The 26,913-nt window shown below is 51.2% G+C and overlaps 1 protein-coding gene across 7 annotated transcripts in view; it reads right to left on the bottom strand.

Annotated features, from left to right (window-relative positions):
• Positions 1–5,543: 5,543 nt before the first annotated feature.
• The window catches only part of LOC132816571 (arf-GAP with Rho-GAP domain, ANK repeat and PH domain-containing protein 1), a 165,886-nt gene continuing 144,516 nt past the window's right edge, over positions 5,544–26,913 (bottom strand). For all 7 annotated transcript variants that reach the window (XM_060826344.1, XM_060826348.1, XM_060826346.1 and 4 more), the window contains 7 exons: positions 26,733–26,869; positions 25,562–25,644; positions 22,042–22,095; positions 17,890–17,953; positions 11,675–11,830; positions 6,822–6,859; positions 5,544–5,842 (listed from right to left, as the gene is read on the bottom strand). In XM_060826344.1, coding sequence (XP_060682327.1) covers positions 6,842–6,859; positions 11,675–11,830; positions 17,890–17,953; positions 22,042–22,095; positions 25,562–25,644; positions 26,733–26,869 — 512 coding nt within the window. In that variant the 3' untranslated portion in view covers positions 5,544–5,842; positions 6,822–6,841. The remainder of the gene's footprint in view (positions 5,843–6,821; positions 6,860–11,674; positions 11,831–17,889; positions 17,954–22,041; positions 22,096–25,561; positions 25,645–26,732; positions 26,870–26,913) is intronic.

Consider the following 26,913-nt stretch of genomic DNA (forward strand, 5'->3'; position numbering starts at 1 on the left):
GTGAGAGTGAGCGTGGTGAGAGTCAGCGCTGTGAGAGTGAGCGCGGTGAGTGTGAGCGCTGTGAGAGTGAGCGCTGTGAGAGTGAGCGCGGTGAGTGTCAGCGCGGTGAGAGTGAGCGCTGTGACAGTGAGCGCGGTGAGAGAGAGCGCAGTGAGAGTGAGCGCAGTGAGAGTGAGCGCGGTGAGAGTGAGCGCTGTGAGAGTGAGCGTGGTGACAGTGAGCGCAGTGAGAGTGAGCGCGGTGACAGTGAGCACAGTGAGTGTGAGCGCGGTGAGAGTGAGCACGGTGAGAGTGAGCGCTGTGAGAGCGAGCACGGTGAGAGTGAGCGCTGTGAGAGTGAGTGCTGTGAGTGTGAGCGCGGTGACAGTGAGCGCGGTGAGAGTGAGCGTGGTGAGAGTGAGCACGGTGAGAGTGAGCGCTGTGAGAGTGAGTGCTGTGAGTGTGAGCGCGGTGACAGTGAGTGCGGTGAGAGTGAGCGTGGTGAGAGTCAGCGCTGTGAGAGTGAGCACGGTGAGAGTGAGCGCGGTGAGTGTGAGCGCGGCGAGAGTGAGCGCAGTGAAAGTGAGCGCGGCGAGAGTGAGCGTGGTGAGTGTGAGCGCTGTGAGAGTGAGCGCGGTGAGAGTGAGCGCGGTGAGAGTGAGCGTGGTGAGAGTGAGCGCTGTGAGAGTGAGCACGGTGAGAGTGAGCACGGTGAGTGTGAGCGCGGTGAGAGTGAGCGCTGTGAGAGTGAGCGCGGTGAGAGTGAGCGTGGTGAGAGTGAGCGTGGTGAGAGTCAGCGCGGTGAGAGTGAGCGTGGTGAGAGTGAGCACTGTGAGAGTGAGCGCGGTGAGAGTGAGCGTGGTGAGAGTGAGCGCTGTGAGAGTGAGCGCTGTGAGAGTGAGCGCTGTGAGAGTGAGCGCGGTGAGTGTCAGCGCGGTGAGTGTCAGCGCGGTGAGAGTGAGCGCTGTGACAGTGAGCGTGGTGAGAGTGAGCGCGGTGAGAGTGAGCGCGGTGAGAGTGAGCGCTGTGAGAGTGAGCGTGGTGACAGTGAGCGCAGTGAGAGTGAGCGCGGTGACAGTGAGCACGGTGAGAGTGAGCGCTGTGAGAGTGAGTGCTGTGAGTGTGAGCGCGGTGACAGTGAGCGCGGTGACAGTGAGCGCGGTGACAGTGAGCGCGGTGAGAGTGAGCGCAGTGAGAGTGAGCACGGTGAGAGTGAGTGAGGAGCCTGGAGCTGGGAGAGTGAGCACGGTGAGAGTGAGCGTGGTGAGAGTGAGCGCGGTGAGAGTGAGAGCGGTGAGAGTGAGCGCTGTGAGAGTGAGCGCGGTGAGAGTGAGCGCGGTGAGAGTGAGCGCGGTGAGAGTGAGTGCTGTGAGAGTGACCGCTGTGAGAGTGAGAGCGGTGAGAGTGAGTGCTGTGAGAGTGACCGCTGTGAGAGTGAGCGCGGTGAGAGTGAGCGCAGTGACAGTGAGCACGGTGAGAGGGAGAGCGGTGAGAGTGAGCGCGGTGAGAGTGAGCGCGGTGTGAGTGAGCGCGGTGAGAGTGAGCGCGGTGAGAGTGAGCGCAGTGAGAGTGAGCGCGGTGTGAGTGAGCGCGGTGTGAGTGAGCGCGGTGTGAGTGAGCGCGGTGAGAGTGAGCGTGGTGAGAGTGAGCGCGGTGAGAGTGAGCGTGGTGAGAGTCAGCGCGGTGAGAGTCAGCGCGGTGAGAGTGAGCGTGGTGAGAGTGAGCGCGGTGAGAGTGAACGCGGTGAGAGTGAGCGTGGTGAGAGTCAGCGCGGTGAGAGTGAGCGCGGTGTGAGTGAGCGCGGTGAGAGTGAGCGCGGTGAGAGTGAGCGCGGTGTGAGTGAGCGCGGTGAGAGTGAGCGCGGTGAGAGTGAGCGCGGTGAGAGTGAGCGCGGTGAGAGTGAGCGCGGTGAGAGTGAGCGTGGTGAGAGTCAGCGCGGTGAGAGTGAGCGCGGTGTGAGTGAGCGCGGTGAGAGTGAGCGCGGTGAGAGTGAGGGTCTCCTGTGGCAGGCCGTGTCCTTGCTGCAGCTTTCCAGTCGGGTTCCTGGGGACGAGCTGATGTGCAGAAACATCCTGACGCCTGGCGAGGTGCCTGGTGGGCTCCAGGGAAATGGCTGTATTTGCCATTGTCTGAGGACAGAGGGCCATTTGGCCATCTCCCACGGAGCGTGCCCGGTGATGTTGGTGCCCAGTGTCTAACAGGGAGGCCGTCTGGCTCAGAGGGTGAGACAAATTGTCCAAGTGCCCAGGCTAGCTTCCACGGTGATCTGTGACCCTTTCAGCCTTTTCTGCCAAGTTTGGAAGCTGAATATTAATGCAACCATTTTGGTTATTAACCAATGAGGCATTTCACAGACAATAGAGTCATACAGCACGGAAACAGACCATTCGGCCCAACCTGTCTATGCTGACCATAATTCCCAAACTAAAGTAGTCCCACCTGCCTGCTCCTGGCCCATATCCCTCCAAATCCTTTCCTAATCATGTCCTTATCCAAATGTCTTTTACACATTTGTAATTGTACCAATATCTCCCACTTCCTCTGGACGGTCATTCCACACACAAACCACCGTGTGGGGGTAAACAATTTGTCCCTCATGTCTTTTTCAAATCTCTCTCCTCTCACCTTGAAAATAGCTCCCCCGTCTCGAAATCCCCCATCCTAGAGAAAGGGCAACCACTCACAATTTATCCCCCTCATGATTTTATAAACCTCCATCAGATCAACTCTTGACCTGCTACACTCCGGTGATGGAAGTCCCGTGTCCAACCCTTCTTTTTCACTCCAACCTTCCACACCCCCGCACCATCCTGGGAAATCCATTCCAAACCCTCCCCAGCTTCAGAATTTCCTTCCGATAACAGGGTGACCAGAACGGGACACAGTATTCCAGAAGAGACCTCACCAATGTCCGGTACAACCTCAACATGACTTCCCAACTCCTCCACTCAAAGGCAAGTGAGCTAAACACCTACTTAACCACTCTGTCTACATATAAAGCAACTTTAAAGACTATCATGCCCCTGAAACTCTTGGTCTCTGTCCTACAACACTTCCCAAAGCCCTGCAACGAACTGGGTATGTTCTGCCCATGTTTGCTTTCCCAAAATGCATAGTCCCCTTTAATTGGCAGCGTGATGGTGCCAAGCGAGAACCTCAGTGTCCCAATTGTCAAAATAACACAGAATGAGGCAAAGTCTTTCTCGAACAGAGATGGGTCTCCATGTCCACTTGTGCGCCAATATCTCTCAAACCCCTTGAAGATCCCGCCGAGAGTGTCAGGCGTTCCGAACAAGTCAGAGTGGACCCTTAACGTTGACCTGCTTTCTCTCTCTGCACAGATACTGCCCGAGCTGCTGAGTTTCTCCAGCGCAATTATATCTCACACATTCCCGGCCGCCTCTCCTCCCTTCCCCCAGCCCCAGGCCAAACGTGGGGCTGCAGAGACAGAGTGACATGGCCGGCTGTTACACGGCCCTCTGGGCAAAGGGGGGCAGTCAACCTCACAAACTTTCAGCTGGATCCCAGTGGCAAAGTTACCTCACCTCTTCAGGCAGTCACTTGCTACCAGGGTAACTAGCTCCAGTTCCTGGGTAAACCAGTCCATTTCCTTGTTGCCATCCCCATCGCCCTCAGCGGTCAGCTCTGCACACTGCGATTCATTCCCTTGTCCCTGAAAATCCAGGAAGGGAGCCTTCCAAAAACAATCCCTCCTTCAGCCCCCACCCTGTCCCATCTTTCACAATTATTCTCAGCAACTTTGAACTGATGAGTTGTAACGAGAAGTATATATTAATTTGATACCCACCCCCACCTCGAAAGTCCCAAGACGTTCAGGAGCGAGGTCAAATTTCCACTATTTTTGTATTTTCAGTCACATTCTTTACCTTGTGGGTTTTTTTTTGCTCAGCATTGGTCCCCATAGCAACACCAGCTGGTAGTTATGGTAACGGCCTGCATTGGTCAAATCAAGGAGTTCACAACTTCATCACGCACTGAAGGGACCACATCACGAAAAGATCACCGTAGCAACACTACCCAGGTAGTTATTTCTGTTTTTCCCCTCCTTCACCAACTGCCCTCACCCACTAAACCTCTCAATCGTTAACCAGACTCCCAGCGTTAGACCAAGTAACAGGAGTAGGCCATTCAGTCCATCGAGTCTGCGTCCCCCCATTCAATGAGATCCTGGCTAATTTGATAATCCTCACTGCTTTATCCCCATAACCCTCGATTCCCTTCCTGATTAACGATCTCTCTCCCTCAGCCTCGAATATCCTCAGTGACCCAGCCTCGACAGCCCTCCGTGGTAGAGGATTCCACAGATTCACTCCCCTCGGAGAGAGGAAATTCCTCCTCATCCCTATCGTCACTTACCTCATGCTGAGGCGATTCCCTCTGGGACTCAGAAAAGGGGAAATGACCTTTCTGCATTCCCACCCCAAAGTCCCTTAAGAATCTCGTCTGTTTCAATTCGGTGGCGTCTGATTTTTCTAAACCCCAACGAGTACAGGCCCGACCACCACACCCTCTCCTCATCAGACAGTCCCCTCCGACCTGGGATGGGTCGAGAGAAGCTTCTCTGCTGCCAGTCCATCTCCCTTAAATAAAGGGCCCAAAACTGTTCCCAGTATTCCAGCTGGGCTCTGAGTAGGGTCCTGTCTCATTATAACAATGCTCTTTATTGTTAACTCCATTCCCTTTGAAGTTTAAGCCAATGTCCCACCAACCTTCCCCGCTGAGCTAGCTCACTAATGTCCTGGGATGTATGTGAAGCCCTCCCTTATAGCTGCACCATTTCCCCATTTAAACTATATTTTTCTCTAGTCTCGCTGCCAACTGCACATTCACCACCACGTGGCGGTGTTAGAATGGGGTGGACAAAGGCAGGGTCAAGCTGAGAGTGTGGTGCTGGAAAAGCACAGCAGGTCAAGCAGCATCCGAGGAGCAGGAGAATCGACATGGGTTTCCTTCAGGTGCTCCGATTTCCTCCCACAGTCCGAACTTGTGCAGGTTAGGGTGGATTGGCCATGGGAAATTGTCTCATAGTGCCCAGGGATGTGCAGAAAGTCTCTGCGTGGGTTTCCTCCGGGTGCTCCGATTTCCTCCCACAGTCCAAAGATGTGCGGGTTAGGATGAGCTGGCCACGTTAAAGTTGCACATGGATTAGGTGGATTAGCCACGGGAAATGCAGGGCTATTGGGATTGGGAGGGTTACTCTTGGGAGGGTCAGTGTGGACCTGGTGGGCCGAAGGGCCTGTTCCCACACCGTGGGGATTCGATGATCAAACAGGAGTAAGCTGGGCCCATTTGACACTATCAGTGGCCAATGCGGCTCCCTCCCCATGCCCCTTTAAACATCCACAGGACAGCAGAATCAGGACAAAGATCTGATCCATTTTTCTCTCTCAGCCCTCACCCTCCCTCTCTGCAGCATCTACTCACATTCGGCCGAGTGTGGTACACACTAGACACAGGAAGCAGATTGGAAGATGAGGAAATCAGGGTTAAATTAAATAAACATTTTCTCAGCTGGTGGAGGGGCTTGGGAAAGGGAGTACAGGTTGTAAAATATGTACAAGCTTTCATTGGACAATCTCTATGCTACAACAGGTTTACACCGATGTAGGAAAAGTCTTTAAAACAGCAGGTGATCCTCGGCACCGTCCTCCACTCCCACACCGACGACTGGCTCAGGTGGATTGTGACTGTCAGTTCTTCAGCTCGACAAGAACCAGGAGGAGTGACGCTCAGAGGAAGGGGCTGCTCCTGCCCCTTCTCCTCCACCTCCCTCCCTCCTCCCTCGGCTGAACACACCCTCCTATCGGTTTCTCTGCTCTGCAGCTTCCAGCTCCTGAGCGTCCTGTCACAGAAGGAGAGCGGATCAGTTAGGATGCGGGCCGCAGTTCTCGACGTGACTCGCCCGTCCCCAGGTGGAACAGTCGTGTCTGCGTGGGTTTCCTCCGGGCGCTCCGGTTTCCTCCCACAGTCCGAAATTGTGCAGTTTAGGGTGGATTGGCCATGGGAAATTGTCCCATAGTATTCAGGGATGTATAGGTTAGGGTGGATTGGCCATGGGAAATTGTCTCATATTGTCCAGGGATGTGTAGGTTAGGGTGGATTGGCCATGGGAAATTGTCCCATAGTGCCCAGGGATGTGCAGGTTAGGGTGGATTGGCCATGGGAAATTGTCCCATAGTATTCAGGGATGTATAGGTTAGGGTGGATTGGCCATGGGAAATTGTCCCATAGTGCCCAGGGATGTGCAGGTTAGGGTGGATTGGCCATGGGAAATTGTCCCATACTGTCCAGGGATGTGTAGGTTAGGGTGGATTGGCCATGGGAAATTGTCCCATAGTGCCCAGGGATGTGCAGGTTAGGGTGGATTGGCCATGGGAAATTGTCCCATAGTGTCCAGGGATGTGCAGGTTAGGGTGGATTGGCCATGGGAAATTGTCCCATAGTGTCCAGGGATGTGCAGGTTAGAGTGGATTGGCCATGCTAAATTGTCCCATAGTGTCCGGGGATGTGCAGGTTAGGGTGGGTTTGCCATGGGGAATTCAGAGTTACAGGGATAGAGTGAGGAGGGTGGCTGGGTCTGGGTTGGTTGCCCTTCGGAGGCTCAGTGTGGACTCGATGGGCTGAATAGTCTGCTCCACACAGTAAAGATTCTATGATTCTGTCTGAGCCAAACTTGGGGTCAGTAACTTGGACATGGATCAGAGAGTCCTGGGCACACAGTGGGGGGTCAGGGGTCAGGGATCCAGGTCAGTCTGGGTCTGGGTCAGGGTCAGGGTCAGGGTCAGGGTCAGGGTAGGACATGTCCCACTTTCTCTGCTCACCTTGACTGGAGTCCAGGCTTTCAGTGCTGCTTAAAGATCTAGAAAACAGCAAATTAGAATTAGACACAAAATCACGAGTGAAGATTTATTGCCTCACTTGCTGCTGTCTTCACTAACGCGACATGTTGTAGAGTCACTGCACTCCTCTGCAATAACCTTCGACAAGGAATAGACAAAACAAACACCAGCCTCTCACAGGCCCCCACTCACCCCCCCCCCCCCCCAACCTGAGCAGACACCCCACTGCCCCAGGGGAGAGGAAGGGGGTAGGAGAGGCTGGGGGACACCACCTCCTGCAAGTTCCCCTCCCAGCCATTCCCCACTCCCCATCCTGACTTGGAAATATATCACCGTTCCTTCACTGTCACTGGATCAAAATCCTGGAATTCCCTCCCCAGGGGCATTGTGGGTCCACCCACAGCACACGGACTGCAGCGGGTCAAGAAGGCTCAAGAAGGCAGCTCACCCCCACCTTCTCAAGGGGCAACTAGCAACAGGCGATAAATACTGGGCCCAGTCAGCAACACCCATATCACATGATGAAAAAGCAAAAGCCCACTCAATAATCTGGGCAGCACGGTGGCTCAGTGGTTAGCACTGCTGCCTCACCACGCCAGGGACCAGGGTTCGATACCAGCCTCGGGTGACTGTCTGTGTGGGTTTCCTCCGGGTGCTCCGGTTTCCTCCCACAGTCCAAAGATGTGCAGGTCAGGTGAATTGGCCATGCTAAATTGCCCAGAGTGTCCAGGGATGTGTAGGGTAGATGCATTATTCAGGGGTAAATCTAGAGCAGTAGGGGAATAAGTCTGGGTGGGTTACTCTTCAGAGGGACAGTGTGGACTTGTTGGGCTGAAGGGCCTGTTTCCACACTGGGGATTCTATGATGTAGTTCGGGTGTTTGGGTGAGAGATCCAGGGCCCCAGGTCAATTCTGTCTCGGGGGGTGGTTTCCAACCCCATTGTGGCTGAGAGTGAAATGCAAACTCAATAAAAATCTGGAATTAAAAGTCAGTCAAATGGTTACCATTGGCAACTGGTGCAAAAACCCACCCAGCACGCTAACACAGGAACAGGAAGAGGCCATTCAGCCCATCGAGCCTGCCCTGCCATTCAACACGATCATGGCTAATCAAAAGTTTCCATTCTGTCTGCTACCCCAGCCCCAGCACAGTGTGGACCACGGAAGGAAATCTGGCCTACACGTGACTCCAGTCTGAGATTAATCTCTTACTGATCTCGGAGATTGCTGAGAGAGCCACCATGGAGCAATTAGAGATGGAGAAAACATGCTGGATTTACCAGCAACACCCACATGGGCAAATAACCCAAAAAAACCCACAGGAGGTGCCAGCGACTGTTGACATGGGAGCTCATTGGCGACATTGAATTAGATTTAGATTAGATTCCCGACAGTGTGGAAACAGGCCCTTCGGCCCAACCAGTCCACACCGACTCTCCAAAGAGTAACCCACCCAGACCCATTTCCCTCTGACTAATGCACCTAACACTACGGTCAATTTAGCGTGGCCAATTCACCTGACCTGCACAGCTTTGGACTGTGGGAGGAAACCGGAGCACCCGGAGGAAACCCACGCAGACACGGGGAGAACGTGCAAACTCCACACAGTCACCCGAGGCTGGAATTGAACCTGGGACCCTGGCGCTGTGAGGCAGCAGTGCTAACCACTGAGCCACCGTGCCGCCCTAAAGACAATTCGGCCCATCAAGGCTGCTCCACCATTCAATATGATGATGGTGGACCATCCAACTCAATCCCCTGCTCCTGGTTTCTCCCCATATCTATTGATCCCTAAGAACTATATCATAGTGTGGAAGCAGGCCATTCAGCCCATTGAGTCCTCTGAAGAGTATCCCATCCCCTCAGCCTATCTCTGTAACCTTCCATTCCCATGACCAATACAGTTAACCTGCACATCTTTAGACTGGAGCACCCAGAGGGAACCCATGCAGATTGTGTAAACTCCACACCAACAGTTGCCTCAGGCTGGAATCGAACCCGAGTCCCTGACGCTATGAAGCAGCAGCGCTAACCACTGAGCCACCATGCCGCCCCATACACCGGTGGGAGACTGTGAAGTCATCCAGCAATCACAAACATCACTTCCCCACTTGGACATCCTTCAATCAGCACTGGGTGGGGATCTGAAGGTGGGTATCTGAATGTGGGGATCTGAAGTGTCATCAATTCAAGGTTATGGGCCAAGTGTGTGAAAGTGGAATGAATGCAGGACACTACTACAGTTTGACAATACAGACTCAATGGGCTGAAGGGTCTCGTCTGTACTGTATTACTGTATGATGCTTCAGCACTGTTACAACTCAGTAATTTATCTTTAGCTCAACAGGTGAAGCCTGTTAAACAGTGCGGGACCCATCTTAATGTCTTCATCTCAGACCCCATCCCACATTTGGCCAACTGATTCACATCACCAACTTTGTTCCAAAGTTAGAAATTCCTTTGGTAAATGTACAGACCACTCCTTGCTATACATGCAACATCTGCATTCATGTAGCACCTTTAGTTGTGAAAGACATTCCCAGGTACTTGGCGTGAACAATTATCAAAACATATTTACTAACAAGAGGGGTTATTTACACAGTGACTGACTGCTTTATCAAGGAGGAGGAAGTGAGGACTGCAGATGCTGGAGATCAGAGTCCAGAGTGCGGTGCTGGAAAAGCGCAGTAGGTCAGGCAACGTCCGAGGAGCAGGAGAATCGACGTTTCAGGCATAAGCCCGTCACCTCCTGCTCCTCTGATGCACCACACTGAGACAGGTTTTACAAAGTGTGTTAGGGGAGGAAGAGAGGTCACAATAGATCTTAAGAGAGTGGAGCAAAATTAGGCCATTCAGCCCATTGAATCTGCTCTGCCATTCAATCATGGCTGATATGTTTCTTAATCCCATTCTCTCACCTTCTCCCTGTAACCCTTGACCCCCTTAGTAATCAGGAACCTATCTATCTCTGTCCCAAATACACTCAGTGATGACCTTCACAGCCCTCTATGGCTGAAGACATTCCTCCTCATCTCAGTTCTAAAGGGTCATCCCTTCACCCTGAGGCTGGGCCCTCAGGCCCTGGTCTCTCCTCATGGTGGAAACATCTTCTCCATGTCCACTCTATCCAGGCCTCTCAGGATTCTGGAAGTTTCCATGAGATTTCCCCTCAATCTTCTAAACTCCATCAATTAGAATCATAGAGATGTACAGCACGGAAACAGACCCTTCGGTCCAATCCGTCCATGCCGACCCATGCAGATATCCCAACCCAATCTAGTCCCACCTGCCAGCACCCGGCCCATATCCCTCCAAACCCTTCCTATTCATATACCCATCCAAATGCCTTTTAAATGTTGTAATTGTACCAGCCTCCACCACTTCCTCTGGCAGCTCATTCCTTACACGTACCACCCTCTGTGTGAAAACATTGCCCCTTAGGTATGTTTTATATCTTTCCCCTCTCACCCTAAACCTATGCCCTCTAGTTCTGGATTTCCCACCCCAGGGAAGAGACTTTTCCTACTTACCCTATCCATGTCCCTCATGATTTTATAAACCTCTATAAGGGTCACCCCTCAGCCTCCAACGCTCCAGGGAAAACAGCTCCAGCCTGTTCAGCCTCTCCCTGTAGCTCAGATCCTCCAACCCCGGCAACATCCTTGTAAATCTTTTCTGACACCTTTCAAGTTTCACATCTTTCCAATAGGAAGGAGACCAGAATTGTACGCAATATTCCAACAGTGGCCCAACCAATGTCCTGTACAGCCGCAACATGACCTCCCAACCCCTGTACTCAATACTCTGACCAATAAAGGAAAGCATACCACACGCCGCCTTCAATGTCCTGTACAGTTGCAACATGACCTCCCAACTCAGTCTGAAACAGTCCGCCTCAAACCTGTTCCCACTATGACCCGATTTCAAGGCTTGAAAATGACGGCCATTCCTCAGTGAGAGAGCAGGGAGCGGGTACTGAGAGACTCAGGGAGCGGGATACTGTTCTGCTGGGAAGCCACCTGTTTCCCTTCAGAGCTCCATCAGATACCACCACCCAACAGAGTTCAGAGCCCCACTTCAGGATTAAGGCAACCAGTCAATGCCAAAACCCCTCCCTTTGTGAGCAGTGCTCCATATTCAGACGCAAGGATCCATCCTCTGAAAACAAAAGGAATCGGTTCAAGCCTCTCATCCTTTTCTTGAAGGACCTTGGAGCGCCTATTGCTACCCATTGTTTTCTCAGCCTGGCCAATCAGAGTTGAGTTGTCAACCAATCAGCACCCTTCCCCTTTGAGATGGAGATGCCGGTGACGGTTTGAGATGTGGCATTCTTGCGTTGATCCTGACGAGAGTGAGACATGAGGCTTTGCTCGAGGGTCTCTCCTTTTTCAGTGAGATTGACCCCAGCTGGGTGTGGGATGAGGGATGGGAAGTTTGGGGTAAACGAAAATTGACGGTGTCTGGGACCTGTGTACATGAGCTGCCCATTCTCTGCCAACCACATCTGCCCAGTGCCTTCAGCGGATGCCAAATGGCTGGGATGACCTTTAGGGTCCCCCCTGGAGGGACCCTCAGTTTAACCACACATCCTCAAGATAGTGGAGGGAGAGCTTCACTTCACACTGACCCTCGGTCAGTTCCAACACAGTGAGCGGGGCAGGAGTGACTGACACAATGTCCAATCCAGCAAAACTAACATGGGGAACCAGGGTCAGAGGCATCACAGCTCAATCCTATCACCTGTGCCCTCACCAACCCCCTCAGTAACCACCCCCCTGCTCCCACCCATGCCCGGGTGTGTGCTAGTGATGGACATGTGTTTGACGAGCACTCACTGAGAGGGGGTCAGCAGTAAAGGCAGCCACACTGTTCCTCATTTCACTGGCACTGCCTCGCAGCGGGATCAGGGAGACGTTATTAAACCTGGAGTCTGGAGGAGACCGCGAGGTCCGTGAGCTGGAAGGGCTCATTGGCCACACATTCCCGTCGTGCTGAGGAAAACAAACACAGGGGGGTGGGGAGAGAGAGAGAGACAGACAGGGGGGAGAGAGAGAGGGGGGGGGGGAGGGAGAGAGAGAGAGAGAGAGAGGGAGAGAGAGGGAGAGAGGGAGGGAGGGAGAGAGGGAGAGAGGGAGAGAGGGAGAGAGAGAGAGAGAGAAAGAAAGAAAGAGAGAGAGAGAGAAGAAGAGAGAGAGAGAAAAAGAGAGAGAGAAAAAGAGAGAGAGAGAGAGAGAGAGAGAAAGGCACACGCAGACAGGGGGGGGAGAGAGAGGGGGGGGGGGGGGGGAGAGAGAGAGAGAGAGACAGACAGGGGGAGAGAGATGGGGGGGTGGAGAGAGAGAGAGACAGACAGACAGACAGACGGGAGGGATATAGAGAGAGAGAGAGAGAGAGAGACACACACAGACAGGGGGAGGGGGGAGAGAGAGAAAGAGAGACAGAGAGTGAGAAACCCCATCGCACACACCTGGAAACAAGAGCACATGCCCATCTCCCCCACCCCACACCCCTCACCCTGATAACCCCAGAATCCCTCACTGTGTCCATCAGACGATGAGATATAGAAGCTGAGTTAGGCCATTCAGCCCATTGAGTCTAGTGTGCTATTCCATCATGGTTGATATGTTTCTCAACCCCTTTCACCCTGTGACCCTTGACCCCCTTACTAATCAGGAACCTATCTATCTCTGTCTTAAACACACTCAGTGACTTGGTCCCCACAGCCCCCTGTGGTAATGAGTCCCACAGATTCCCCACCCTCTGGCTGAAGAAACCCCTCCTCATCTCAGTTCTAAAGGGTCATCCCTTCACCCTGAGACTGTGCCCTCGGGTCTACTCTCTCCTCCTGGTGGAAACATCTTCTCCACATCCTCTCTATCCAGGCCTCTCAGTATTCTGGAAGTTTCCGTGAGATCCCCCCCATCATCCTTCTAAACTCCATTGAGTACAGACCCAGGGTCCTCACCCGTTCCTCACATGGCAATCCCTTCATCCCTGGGATCATTCTTGTAGACCTCCTCTAGACCCCCTCTAAGACCAGCCCATCCTTCCCTAGATACGGGGCCCAAAACTGTTCACAAGATTCTGAATGTGGTCTGACCAGAGCCTTATCCAGCCTCAGCAGTACAGCTCTGCTCTTGTATTCCATCCCTCTTGAAATGAATGCTTACATTGCATCTGCCCTCCGAGCTGCCACCTAAACCTGCATGTTCACCTTCAGAGAATCCGGAACTGGGACTCCCAAGTCCCTTTGTGCTTCTGATTTCTGAAGCCTTTCAGTGTTTAGAAAATAGTCTGTGCCTCTATTCTTCCTACCAAAGGGCGTAACCCCTCCCTTTCCCACATTGTATTCCATCTGCCACTTCCTTTCCCACTCTCCCGGCCTGTCCAAGCCCTTCTGCAGCCTCCCCACTATCCGTCCCTCCACCTATCCTTGTGTCATCTGTAAACTGAGCAGCAGTGCCCTCAGTCCCTCCGTCCAGACTGTTACTGTATAATGTGAATAGCTATGGTCCCAACACAGACCCCTGTAGAACTCCACCAGTCACTGGCTGCCATTCTGAAACAGACCCCTTTATCCTCACTGTCTGCCTTCTGCCAGTCGGCCAATCCTGTATACATGCCAGTACCTTACCCCTAACACATTGGGCTCTTCCTTATTTTGCAGCCTCCTGTGTGGCACCTTGTCAAAGGCCTTCTGGAAATCCAAATCGATCACATCCACTGGCTCTCCTTTGTCTAATTTGCTCATTGCCTCCTCAAAGAATTCTAACAGATCGGTCAGGCATGACCCTCTCCTTGATGAAGCTGTGCTGACTCAGCCCTATGTTACCCTGCATTTCCACATACTCTGCAATCTCATACGTAATAATGGATGCTAAAACCTTCCCAGTGACTGAGGTCAGGCTAACCAGCCGATAGTCTTCTACCTCCCTCCCTTCTCACACAGTGGGGGGGGTTACATTAACCACCTTCCAATTCTCTGGGACTCTCCCCACCTTCAGTGATTGTTGACAGATCACCACCTATGCCTCTGTTACCTTTGTTTCAAATCTTCGATATTACAACCAAGATTACTCGCATATTCCATCCCCTCCCCAATGACAGCATTTATCACGACCCTCTGCTGGTTTTTGAAGGTATCCCAATCCGTTGCCTTCCCATTAATCTTCACCACATTGTCCGCTTTTCCTTTGGCTTTAAGCTGTCCCTGGATTCCCCGGCCAGCCAGGGTCAGCTCCTCCTCCCTCGAGTGTGTTTCTTCCTCCTTGGGATGGGTTCCAGCTGTGCCTCCCAAGGATGCGGCGTGAAGGCTCAGTGAGGATAAGCTAGCCAGAAACGATCTAAAGAGAGGGCTAAGAGGAGCCAGGAGGGGACATGAGAAGTTGTTGGCGGATAGGATCAGGGTAAACCCTAAAGCCTTCTGAAGGTAGATCAGGAATAAAAGGATGACTAGAGTAGGATCAATCAAAGACAGTAGTGGAATTGTGTGTGGAACCTGAGGACATGGGGAAGTGTTTAATGAATACTTTTCATCAGTATTCACATTGGAAAAGGGCAATGTTAGAATACGGAGATACAGGCTACAAGATTAGATGGAATTGTGGTTGACAAAGAGGAAGTTTTAGCAATTTTGGAAGCTCTGAAATAGGTAAGACCCCTGGGCCAGATGGGATTTATCCTCGGATTCTCTGGGAAACCAGGGAGCTTGCAGAGCCTTTGATCTTTATGTCATTGTTGTCAACAGGAGTCATGCCCGAAGACTGGAGGATAGCAAATGTTGTTCCCTTGTTTAAGGAGGGGAGTCTGGACAATGCTGGTAATTATAGGCCAGTGAGCCTTACTCTGGTTATGGGTAAGGTGTTGGAAGAGATCATAAGAGATAGGATTTATAATCATCAGGAAAGGAATAATTGGATTAGAGATAGTCAACATGGTTTTGTGAAGGGTAGGTCGTGCCTCACAAATCTTATTGAGTTCTTCGGGAAGGTGACAAACAGGTAGATGAAGGTAAAGCACTTGATGTGGTGGATATGGACTTTAGTAAGATGTTTGATAAGATTCCACACAATAGACTATTGCAGAAAATATGAAGCTTGGGGATTGAAGGTGATTTAGCTGTTTGGATCAGGAATTGGCTAGCTGAGAGAAGACAGAGGGTGGTGGCTGATGGGAAATGTTCATCCTGAAGTTCAGTTACTAGTGGTGTGTTGTAAGGATCTATTCTGGGGCCACTGCTGTTTGTCATTTTTATAAATGATCATAAATGATGTGGACATAGACAGATGGGTTAATAAATTTGGGATTGACACTAATGTAGGCAGAGTTATGGATAATGCCGAAGATGTTATGGGTTACAGAGGGACATAGATTAGATGCAGAGCTGGGCTGAGAAGTGGCAAATGGAGTTTAATGCAGAAAACTGTGAGGTAGCTCACTTCAGAAGAAGTAACAGGAATGCAGCATACTGGGCTCATGGTAAAATTCTGTGCAGTGTAGATGAACACTGGTGTCCTGGTGCATAAATCCCTTAAAGTTGCCACCCAGGTTGATGGAATTGTTAAGACGACATATGGTGTATTGGCATTTATTGGTAGAGGGATTGAGTTTCGGAGCCACGAGATCATGCTGTAGCTGTACAAGACACTGGTGTGCACACTTGGAATATTACGTACAGTTCTGGTCACCGCATTATAGGAAGGATGTGGAAGTTTTGGAAAGGGTACAGAGGAGATTTACCAGGATATTGCCTGGTTTGGAGGGAAGGTCTTATGGGGAAAGGCTGAGGGAACTGAGGCTGTTTTCATTAGGGAGAAGAAGGTTGAGAGGTGACTTAATAGAGACGTACAAGATAATCAGAGGGTTAGATAGGGTGGACAGGGAGAGCCTTTTTCTTCGGATGGTGAGGGGACATTGCTTTAAATTGAGGGGTGACAGAAATAGGACAGATATTAGAGTTAGTTTATTTACTCAGAGAGTAGGAGGGGTCTGGAACTCACTGCCTGCAACAGTAGTAGACTCACCAACTTTAAAAGCATTTAAATGGACAGTGGACATACTTCTGGATAATAATGGAATGGTGTAGGTTAGATGGGCATCAGATTAATTTCTCAGGTCGGTGCTACATCACAGGCTGAAGGGCCTGTACTGCACTGTAACATTCTATAGTCTATGGTCAAAACTCCTGCCATTGCTGTTCCACCACCTCCCCCTTGCTGGGCTCCCCTTCCAATCAACTCTGGCCACTACCTCCCTCATGTCGTTCCCTTCACCCAATTGTAATTCCATTCCCTCTGATTCCAGCTTCTCCCTCTCAAACTGCAGGGTGAATTTGGTCATATTATGGTCACTGCCCCCTTGGAGAGGGGGGGCTCCTTCACCTTAAGCTCCCTAATCAGGTCCGTCTCATTACACGTCACCAAATCCAGACCTGCCTGTTCTTTCAGGAACCAACCACAAGCTGCTCCAAAAAAATCCATCTCAGACATTCCACAAATTCCTTTCCTTATGTCCTGCTCCCACCCTGATTTTCCGGGCCCCCTGCATATTGAAGTCCCTCAGGATTATTGTAATAGTATTTCTGACCTGCCTTTTCTAACTGCGGGTTTATTATCGACCCCACACCCTGACCACAGCTCGGGGCGGGGGGTGGGGGTGGGGGGAGGAGTTGGTGACTTGTGTATAACTCCCATCCCACAACTCGACCCACACAGATACGACACCTTCCCACGCGGTCACTTTGTGCTATTGATCTACCTTCACGTCTTACTCACAAGGGAACCCCTCCCCTCTGCCCATCCCCCTGACCTTCCGAGGACATGGATCCCTTGGGATATTTAATTCCCAGCCCTCATCCCCAATTTGACCCTGATTCTGTGAGACCCCACAACATTGTACCCACCAATTCCAATCTGTGCTAGAAGCCCTTTCGCCTGGTTTCATACACACCCCCACAGTGACCCCCTGAGCTGCTGTGCCTGATGTTACAATCCTGACCCCCCCCCCGGCAGATTCTGAGCGATGGCAGCTTCCAGAAACTTTAATAACCTCAGAGAGCCCCACCCCCCCAACACCACTCCCATCCTCCAGCCCTGTCCATACCCCTCCAAGTAAGGGACCCTACCTCCCTCTACCCCCACATTCACTCCCCCTACCCCCCGCACTCACTCCCCCTACCCCCCACACTCACTCCCCCTACCCTCACTCCCCCTACCCCGCACACTCACTCCCCCTACCCTCACTCCCTCTATGCCCTACACTCACTCTCCCTACCCCCCGCACTCACTCCTTCTACCCCCCGCACTCACTCCTTCTACCCCCCGCACACTCACTCCCTCAACCCCCTACACTCACTCCCCTACCCCGCACACTCACTCGCACCACCCCCCGCACTCACTCCCTCTACCCACTACACTCACTCCCTCTACCCCGCACACTCACTCACTCCACCCCCTGCACTCACTCCCTCTACCCCCACACTCACTGCCACAAACACTGACATGATATTCACCAGATAATCCAATTCAAGTGATTCAGATTCAGGGGAAATAATAACACCTACAATAATCCCCTCAGCACTGACCCTGTAACAGTGCAGCGTTCCCTCAGCACTGACCCTCCGACAGTGCGGCGCTCCCTCAGCGCTGACCCTCCGACAGTGCGGCGCTCCCTCAGCGCTGACCCTCCGACAGTGCGGCGCTCCCTCAGCGCTGACCCTCCGACAGTGCGGCACTCCCTCAGCACTGCCTCTGTGACAGTGCAGCGCTCCATAAGTTCAATAATGTCCTTCAGTCTGATCTACATGTGACTCCAGACCCACACAGTGGGACTAACCCTTCACTGCCCTGTGAAATGCCCCATTAAATGCTTCAATAATGTGGGTCATGACCAGGTTGTTCGAGGTCTCCCACTGCCACCCAACCTCCAGGGCAGCACAATGTCAATGCATCAAAACTGGGGCAGGTTGGGGAACGAGACGAAGAGGTGGAGGACACACAACTGGCATTGTCTTCCTTCACTTTACAACTGAATGTAAATTTAAAGAAATTACCTGGATATACAGGAAAGTCGCAAACCACTCTCGCTGCTCCATCTGAGTATCACAGCACACATACCTAAACAAAAACCAACACACAACACCTGTACATGGGATCCAAACTCACCAGGCCGTAACCAGCACCAGCACAGGGTTAGTTACAGAGTAAAGCTCCCTCTACACTGTCACCATCAAACACTCCCAGGACAGGGGCAGCACAGGGTTAGTTACAGAGTAAAGCTTCCTCTACACTGTCACCATCAAACACTCCCAGGACAGGGGCAGCACAGGGTTAGATACAGAGTAAAGCTCCCTCTACACTGTCACCATCAAACACTCCCAGGACAGGGGCAGCACAGGGTTAGTTACAGAGTAAAGCTCCCTCTACACTGTCCCCATCAAATACTCCCAGGACAGGGATAACACGGGGTTGGACACAGAGTAAAGCTCTCTCTACCTTTTTGAATTGAAAGTATACTGAAAGTAAAGTTCATTCCCCACTGTCCCCACCATATACTCCAGAATTGTTTGACTGACTGGAATCTAATCAGTAGGTTTCAGATGGCTTTAAACATATACTATGAATATTGAGTCACAATTAATTAGAATGGATGGCTTTGAGGTATGTAGGGAAGAGGTGTTGGAAATTCTGGAAAGGGTAAAAATAGATAAGTCCCCTGGGCCTGATGGCATTTATCCTAGGATTCTCTGGGAAGCAAGGGAGGAGATAGCAGAGCCATTGGCCTTGATTTTTATGTCCTCGTTGTCTACAGGAATAGTGCCAGAAGACTGGAGGATGGCAAATGTGGTTCCCTTGTTCAAGAAGGGCAGTAGGGATAACCCTAGTAACTATAGGCCGGTGAGTCTTACCTCTGTTGTGGGCAAAGTCTTAGAAAGAATTGTAAGGGATAGGATTTATGACCATCTGGATAGGAATAATGTGATCAAGGATAGTCAGCATGGTTTTGTGAAGGCTAGGTCGTGCCTCACAAACTTTATTGAGTTCTTTGAGAAGGTGACTAAGGAGGTGGACGAGGGTAAAGCAGTAGATGTGGTGTATATGGATTTTAGTAAGGCGTTCGATAAGGTACCCCATGGTAGGCTAATGCAAAAACTACGGAGGTATGGCATTGAGGGTGCATTAGAGGTTTGGATTAGGAATTGGCTGGCTGGAAGGAGACAGAGGGTAGTAGTTGATGGAATAGGTTCATCTTGGAGTGCAGTTACTAGCGGTGTTCCACAAGGATCTGTTTTGGGACCATTGCTGTTTGCAATCTTTATAAATGATCTAGAGGAGGGGCTTGAAAGCTGGGTGAGCAAGTTTGCAGATGATACGAAAGTCGGTGGAGTTGTTGACAGTGAGGAAGGATGTGGCAGGTTACAGCGGGATATAGATAAGTTGCAGAGCTGGGCAGAAAGGTGGCAAATGGAGTTCAATGTAGCTAAATGTGAAGTCATTCACTTTGGTAGGAGTAACAAGAAGATGGATTACTGGGCTAATGGTAGGCTACTTGGTAGTGTGGATGAGCAGAGGGATCTTGGTGTCCATGTACACAGATCTCTGAAAGTTGCCACCCAGGTAAATAGTGCTGTGACGAAGGCATATGGCATCCTGGGCTTTATTGGTAGAGGAATTGAGTTCCGGAGTCCTGAGGTCATGTTGCAGTTGTATAAGACTCTGGTGCGACCTCATCTGGAGTATTGTGTGCAGTTTTGGTCGCCATACTATAGGAAGGATGTGGAGGCATTGGAACGGGTGCAGAGGAGGTTTACCAGGATGTTGCCTGGCATGGTAGGAAGATCGTATGAGGAAAGGCTGAGGCACTTGGGGCTGTTTTCATTGGAGAAAAGAAGGTTTAGGGTGACTTGATAGAGGTGTACAAGATGAGAGTTATAAGGTAGCCAGGAAGGATCTAAAGAGAGAGCTAAGAGCAGCAAGAAGGGGACATGAAAAGTCCTTAGTTGGTAGGATTAGGGAAAACCCAAAGGCTTTCTATAGGTATGTCAGGAATAAAAGGATGACTAGGGTAGGTATCGGTCCAGTCAAGGATAGAAGTAGGAAGTTGTGCGTGGCGGCGGAGGAGATTGGAGAGACACTAAATCAATACTTTTCGTCAGTATTCACTCAGGAACAGGACATTGTTGCTGATGTGAATATTGAGTCACAAGTGATTAGAATGGATGGCCTTGAGGTATGTAGGGAAGAGGTCTGGGGAATACTGGAAAGGATGAAAATAGATAAGTCCCCTGGGCCTGATGGCATTTATCCTAGGATCCTCTGGGAAGCTAGGGAGGAGATAGCGGAGCCATTGGCCTTGATTTTTATGTCGTCATTGTCTACAGGAATAGTACCAGAAGACTGGAGGATAGCGAATGTGGTCCCCTTGTTCAAAAAGGGGAGTAGGGATAGCCCGAGTGACTATAGGCCAGTGAGTCTCACTTCTGTTGTGGGCAAAGTCTTAGAGAGAATTGTAAGGGATAGGATTTATGACCATCTGGACAGGAATAATGTGATCAAGGATAGTCAGCATGGTTTTGTGAAGGGCAGGTCGTGCCTCACAAACCTTATTGAGTTCTTTGAGAAGGTGACCAAGGAAGTGGATGAGGGTAAAGCAGTAGATGTGGTGTATATGGATTTTAGCAAGGCGTTCGATAAGGTACCCCATGGTAGGCTAATGCAAAAACTACGGAGGTATGGCATTGAGGGTGCATTAGAGGTTTGGATTAGGAATTGGCTGGCTGGAAGGAGACAGACGGTAGTAGTTGATGGAATAGGTTCATCTTGGAGTGCAGTTACTAGCGGTGTTCCACAAGGATCTGTTTTGGGACCATTGCTGTTTGTCATTTTTATAAATGACCTAGAGGAGGGGCTTGAAAGCTGGGTGAGCAAGTTTGCGGATGATACAAAAGTCGGAGGAGTTGTGGACAGTGGGGAAGGATGTGGCCGGTTACAGCGGGATATAGATAAGTTGCAGAGCTGGGCAGAAAGGTGGCAAATGGAGTTCAATGTAGCTAAGTGTGAAGTCATTCACTTTGGTTGGAGTAACAAGAAGATGGAGTACTGGGCTAATGGTCGGTTACTTGGTAGTGTGGATGAGCAGAGGGATCTTGGTGTCCATGTACACAGATCTCTGAAAGTTGCCACCCAGATAGATAGTGCTGTGAAGAAGGCATATGGTGTACTGGGCTTTATTGGCAGAGGAATTGAGTTCCGAAGTCCTGAGATAATGTTGCAGTTGTATAAGACTCTGGTGCGGCCGCATCTGGAGTATTGTGTGCAGTTTTGGTCGCCATACTATAGGAAGGATGTGGAGGCATTGGAACGGGTGCAGAGGAGGTTTACCAGGATGTTGCCTGGCATGGTAGGAAGATCATATGAGGAAAGGCTGAGGCACTTTGGGCTGTTCTCATTGGAGAAAAGAAGGTTTAGGGGAGATTTGATAGAGGTGTACAAGATGATTAGGGGTTTAGATAGGGTTGACAGTGAGAACCTTTTTCCGCTAATGGAGTCAGCTGTTACTAGGGGACATAGCTTTAAATTAAGGGGTGGTAGGTATAGGACAGATGTTAGGGGTAGATTCTTTACTCAGCGAGTCGTGAGTTCATGGAATGCCCTGCCAGTATCAGTGGTGGACTCTCCCTCTTTATGGGCATTTAAACGGGCATTGGATAGGCATATGGAGGATAGTGGGCTAGTGGAGGTTAGGTGGGCTTGGGTCGGCGCAACATCGAGGGCCGAAGGGCCTGTACTGCGCTGTATTTTTCTATGTTCTATGTATACTGACAGACTCCCAGGATTGAGTTACAGTCTCAAATCTAATCGAGGAGCACAGCTGTGCCTGGAGACTAACGCAGACATGGAGAAATCCTGGAATCCCAGCTATTACCCCCCGGGAATCCCAGCAATAACCTCCCCCCACCCAGACTCCCAGCTATTACCCCCCAGACTCCCAGCTATTACCCCCCAGACTCCCAGCTATTACCCCCCGGGAATCCCAGCAATTACCCCCCCCACCCAGACTCCCAGCTATTACCCCCCAGACTCCCAGCTATTACCCCCCGGGAATCCCAGCAATTACCCCCCCCACCCAGACTCCCAGCTATTACCCCCCAGAATCCTAGCAATTACCCCCCCCCCCCCCCCCCAGAATCCCCCGGAGTACGCACCAATGCTGCCTCTCGTGCTTTTCCTTGTTTTCATAAACGATGGTGAAGCCCCAACTGGAACAGAGAACACAGTTTATTGTCAGATATTGTCTACCACAACCGGTTGTCATGGCAACATGTGGCTCTATCAATCAAGGTATTCTCCCTGGGAGATCAGGCTCACATCATCTACATCAATATATAGGAACACCACCCCCTGCACGTTCCCCTCCGAGCCCCTCACCATCCTGACTTGGGAATATATCACCGTTCCTTCACTGTCTCTGGGTCACAATCCTGGAATTCCCTCCCCAGGGGCATTGTGGGTCTACCCACAGCACATGGACTGCAGCGGTTCAAGAAGGCAGCTCACCCCCACCTTCTCAAGGGGCAACTAGGGACGGACAATAAATGCTGGGCCCAGGCAGTGACACCCACATCCCATTAAGTGAATAAAGATCCTGGCTGATCTGATAATCCTCAACTCCTCTTTCTTGCCTTTTCCCCATAGCCCTCCATTCCCTATCCAATTAACAATCTCTCTCTCTTGGCCTAGAATATCCTCAATGGCCCAGCCTCGACAGCCCTCCGTGGTAAAGGATTCCCCAGATTCACTCCCCGCTGAGAGAGGAAATTCCTCCCTGTCTTTGTTGTAAACGACCCCTTATTCTGAGATGATGCCCTCTGGTGCTAGGCTCTCCCACCAGGAGAAACAACCGCTCCACATCTCCCCCCTGTCAAGTCCCCAAGAATCTGACACGTTTCAACAAGGTCACCTCTCATTTTTCTAAATTCCAACGAGTACAGGCCCAACCTGCTCACCCTCTCCCCATCAGACAGTCCCTCCATCCCCAGGATGGGCTGAGTGAACCGTCTCTGGACTGGCTCCAATACCAGGATGTCTCTCCTTAAATACAGGGCCCAAAACCATTCACAGTACCCCAGCTGGTGTCTGACCCGTGCCTTAATAATTTTAGTAAAACCTTCCTTCTTTTATCTTCCATTCCCTTGGTACTAAAGGCCAACAGTCCCTATGCCTTCCCTACTACCCACTGAGCTTGGATGCTAGCTGTATTTAACACGAGGATTCCCATATCACCCAATAATACAGTCTTCCAGGAGAAAGTGAGGTCTGCAGATGCTGGAGATCAGAGCTGAAAATGTGTTGCTGGAAAAGCGCAGCAGGTCAGGCAGCATCCAAGGAGCAGGAGAATCGACGTTTCGGGCATGAACCCTTCTTCAGGAATGAGGAGAGTATGTCGATTCTCCTGCTTCTTGGATGCTGCCTGACCTGCTGCGCTTTTCCAGCAACACATTTTCAGCTCATGCAGTCTTCCGCCATTTTAATAATATTGTTTTTCATAATCTTAATATTCCATAGTCTTAATAACATTATTACATCATCATTTCCCCACATTATATTCCATCTTATTTTAGCCAAATCACTTAATCTATCGATCTCCCTCTGCAGACTCCATCAGTCTCCTTACTGGCCTTCCCACCAACGTGCCTGTAATATATTCACTTGCCCCATCCCAGTCATTAATATACAGTATATTGTTCAGAATTGCAGCCCCAGCACTGATCCCTGTGGCACACAAGATACAGGGTTCCCTCCTTTCAATGCTCCCCACCCTCGAATCCCAACTTTGTCTTGTTCACCAATCCTCTTTCCACACTAACACACCATCTCCAACACCATGACCCCGTCTTTATTAAGGAGTCTCGTGTGTGATATGATTAAGCTGCAGAAGGTTCAGAAGAGAATTATTATGATGTTCCTGGGTACAGAGGGTTTGATGTATAAAAAAAAGGCTGGCTGGGCTGGGACCTTTCTCACCGGAGCGTGGGGCATTGACAGGTAACCTGATAGAGATTTATAAAATTATGAGGCATATAGACAGAGTTAATGGTAGGTGTCTTTTCCCGAGGGTGGGGGATTTCAAGGCTGGGCGCACATTTTTAAGGTGAGAGTAGAGAGTTTTAAAAAGACATGAGGGGCAAATGTTTTATACACAGGGTGGTTCGTGTGTGGACACTGTAGAGGGAGCTTGTTCTGTACCTAACCCCGTGCTATCCCTGTCCTGGGAGTGTGTGATGGGGACAGTGTAGAGGGAGCTTTGCTCTGGATCTAATCCCGTGCTATCCCTGTCCTGGGAGTGTGTAGAGGGAGCTTTACTCTGTATCTAACCCCGTGCTATCCCTGTCCTGGGAGTGTGTGATGGGGACAGTGTAGAGGGAGCTTTGCTCTGGATCAGACACAGGTGAACTGAGCAGTACGTCTCCTGATAATGCTGAGCTGTCCCAGCACTGACCCCCGGAGTTGGTCTGGAGTCTGTCCCTGACCCAAGCTGAACTTCCTGAGGAGGTGAGGGATGTTGGTACAATTACAACATTTTAAAAGACATTTGGATGGATACATGAGTAGGAAAGATTTGGAGGGATACGGGCCAGGAGCAGGCAGGTGGGACTGGATTAGTTTGGGATTATGGTCAGCATGGGCTGGTTGGGCCGAAGGGTCAGCTTCCATACTGTATGACTCTATGTGGTACCATATTTAAGGGCAGCACGGTGGCTCAGCGGTTAGCACTGCTGCCTCACCGCACCAGAGATCTGGGTTCGATTCTGGCCTTGGGCGACTGTGTGGAGTTTGCACGTTCTCCCCGTGTCTGAGTGGGTTTCCTCCGGGTGCTCCGGTTTCCTCCCACAATCCAAAGATGTGCGGGTCAGGGTGGATTGGCCATGCTAAATTGCCCGTAGTGTTCAGGGATGTGTAGGTTGGGTGGGTTAGCCTTGGGAAATGCAGCGTGATAGGGTAGGGGAAGGAGTATGGTTGGGATACTCTTTGGACGGGTCAAATGTAGAGACTCTATATGAAACACCTTTTGAAAACCCATACTTTCCCTTTCATCTAACCCATTTGTTCCTTTCTCAGCGAGTTCTAGTCAAAATGTCAGCCATCATTTCCCCTTTATGAAGCCTCAGGGACTCTGCTTGGTTATGTTCTGTTAAAAATCACACGACACCAGGTTATAGTCCAACAGGTTTATTTGGAAGCACTAGCTTTCGGAGCGACGCTCCTTCATCAGGTGGTTGGGGGAAAAGGAGCGTCGCTCCGAAAGCTAGTGCTTCCAATAAACCTGTTGGACTATAACCTGGTGTTGTGTGATTTTTAACTTTGTCCATCCCAGTCCAACACCAGCACCTCCACTTTGTGATTATGTTACACATTTCTAAATGTCCCTGTTATTGCGTCCTTTATGATAGATCCAAATATTTCCCCAGTGACAGATCAGCAGATGGTGAAATCGGAATTCTGTAGAAATCCGGCATAAGAAGCTAACGTAAGGACATCATTTCAGGTTGGAACTCAGACACATACGTGACTCCAAACCAACAGGAAAGCGTTTGACTATGACCGGCCCCTGAAGCAGCTGGGCGAGACGCAGAGACCGGCAGGGGGCAGGTAAGGACGGTCAGGTACCAGCTTGAGAGTGATGCCCACACCCCATGAAAGGGTTAACAGCCACTTCTCACTCACCATGTTGGTGGCTTCAGTTTCTTCTTAACTCCAAGATAGACTTTCAAACTCTTCACTGGCCACTCCTTCTCAGGTTTATTGCTCTGTTACAAAAACAAACTTCTCCCAGTTAGAGCACAGCGAGGACAAACTAACACGGCAGCTCGCGCCCACTGCAGAGGGAGCTTTACGCTGTATCTAACCCCGTGCTATCCCTGTCCTGGGAGCGTTTGATGGGGGACAGTGTAGAGGAAGCTTTACTCTGTATCTAACCCTGTGCTGTCCCTGCCCTGGGAGTGTTCGATGGGGGACAGTGTGGAGGGAGCTTTACTCTGTATCTCACCCCGTGCTGTCTCTGTCCTGGGAGTGTTTGATGGGGACAGTGTAGAGGGAGCTTTACTCTGTATCTAACCCCGTGCTATCCCTGTCCTGGGAGTGTGTAGAGGGAGCTTTACTCTGTATCTAACCCGTGCTGTCCCTGTCCTGGGAGGGTGTGATGGGGACAGTGTAGAGGGAGCTTTACTCTGTATCAGACACAGTTGAACAGAGCAGGGCGTCCCTGATAATGCTGAGCTGTCCCAGCACTGACTCCCGGAGTTGGTCTGGAGTCTGTCCCTGACTCAGGAAAAGGATCTCACTCTGATAATGATTGGCTGCAAAGCAGAGAGATATCTTGGACTGAATGGGCCAAAGGGCCTGTGTCAATGCTGAGGATGTCTACACCGGAGTGACCACGTCCTGGGAGACAGCTCCTGATGAGGGGGGGTCCCTGGGGCTTGGTGCAGGACCAAACCACCCCCAGGGGCCTGGCCACTGACCGGTCCCTCCCCACTCCCAGGGGCCTGGCCACTGACCGGTCACTCCCCACTCCCCACCCCCAGGGGCCTGGACACTGACCGGTCCCTCCCCACCCCCAGGGGCCTGGACACTGACTGCTCCTTCCCCACTCCCACACCACCCCGGGGCCTGGACACTGACCGATCCCTCCCCATCCCACACCCCAGGAGCCTGGACACTGACCGGTCCCTCCCCACACCCACCCACCACCCCCAGGGCCTGGACACTGACTGGGTACCAGGCGGGTGGGTTTGAGCTGTACATCAGGATTGGGTGAGGGGTGACTGAGTCAGGGGCAAGCAGGAACCGTTGGGACGAATGGCCTGGCTGTGTCTGGGACGGAGTGCCCACTTACCCGCACTTCCTTATAGAGCCGCAGGGTGTAGCCGGTCAACATGAAGTAACGGTCACTGAAACTGCCCACTCCCAATCCCAGCTTCCTCTCCTCCCGGAATTTCACCATGCCGTGTTTCTGATCCGCCACCTTACTGGCTGTGGGGGGGGGTCAGGGGGTGAGGGGGCATAGGGAACACACC

The sequence above is a fragment of the Hemiscyllium ocellatum genome, chromosome 6, assembly GCF_020745735.1.
Source record: "Hemiscyllium ocellatum isolate sHemOce1 chromosome 6, sHemOce1.pat.X.cur, whole genome shotgun sequence".
Lineage (NCBI taxonomy): Eukaryota > Metazoa > Chordata > Chondrichthyes > Orectolobiformes > Hemiscylliidae > Hemiscyllium > Hemiscyllium ocellatum.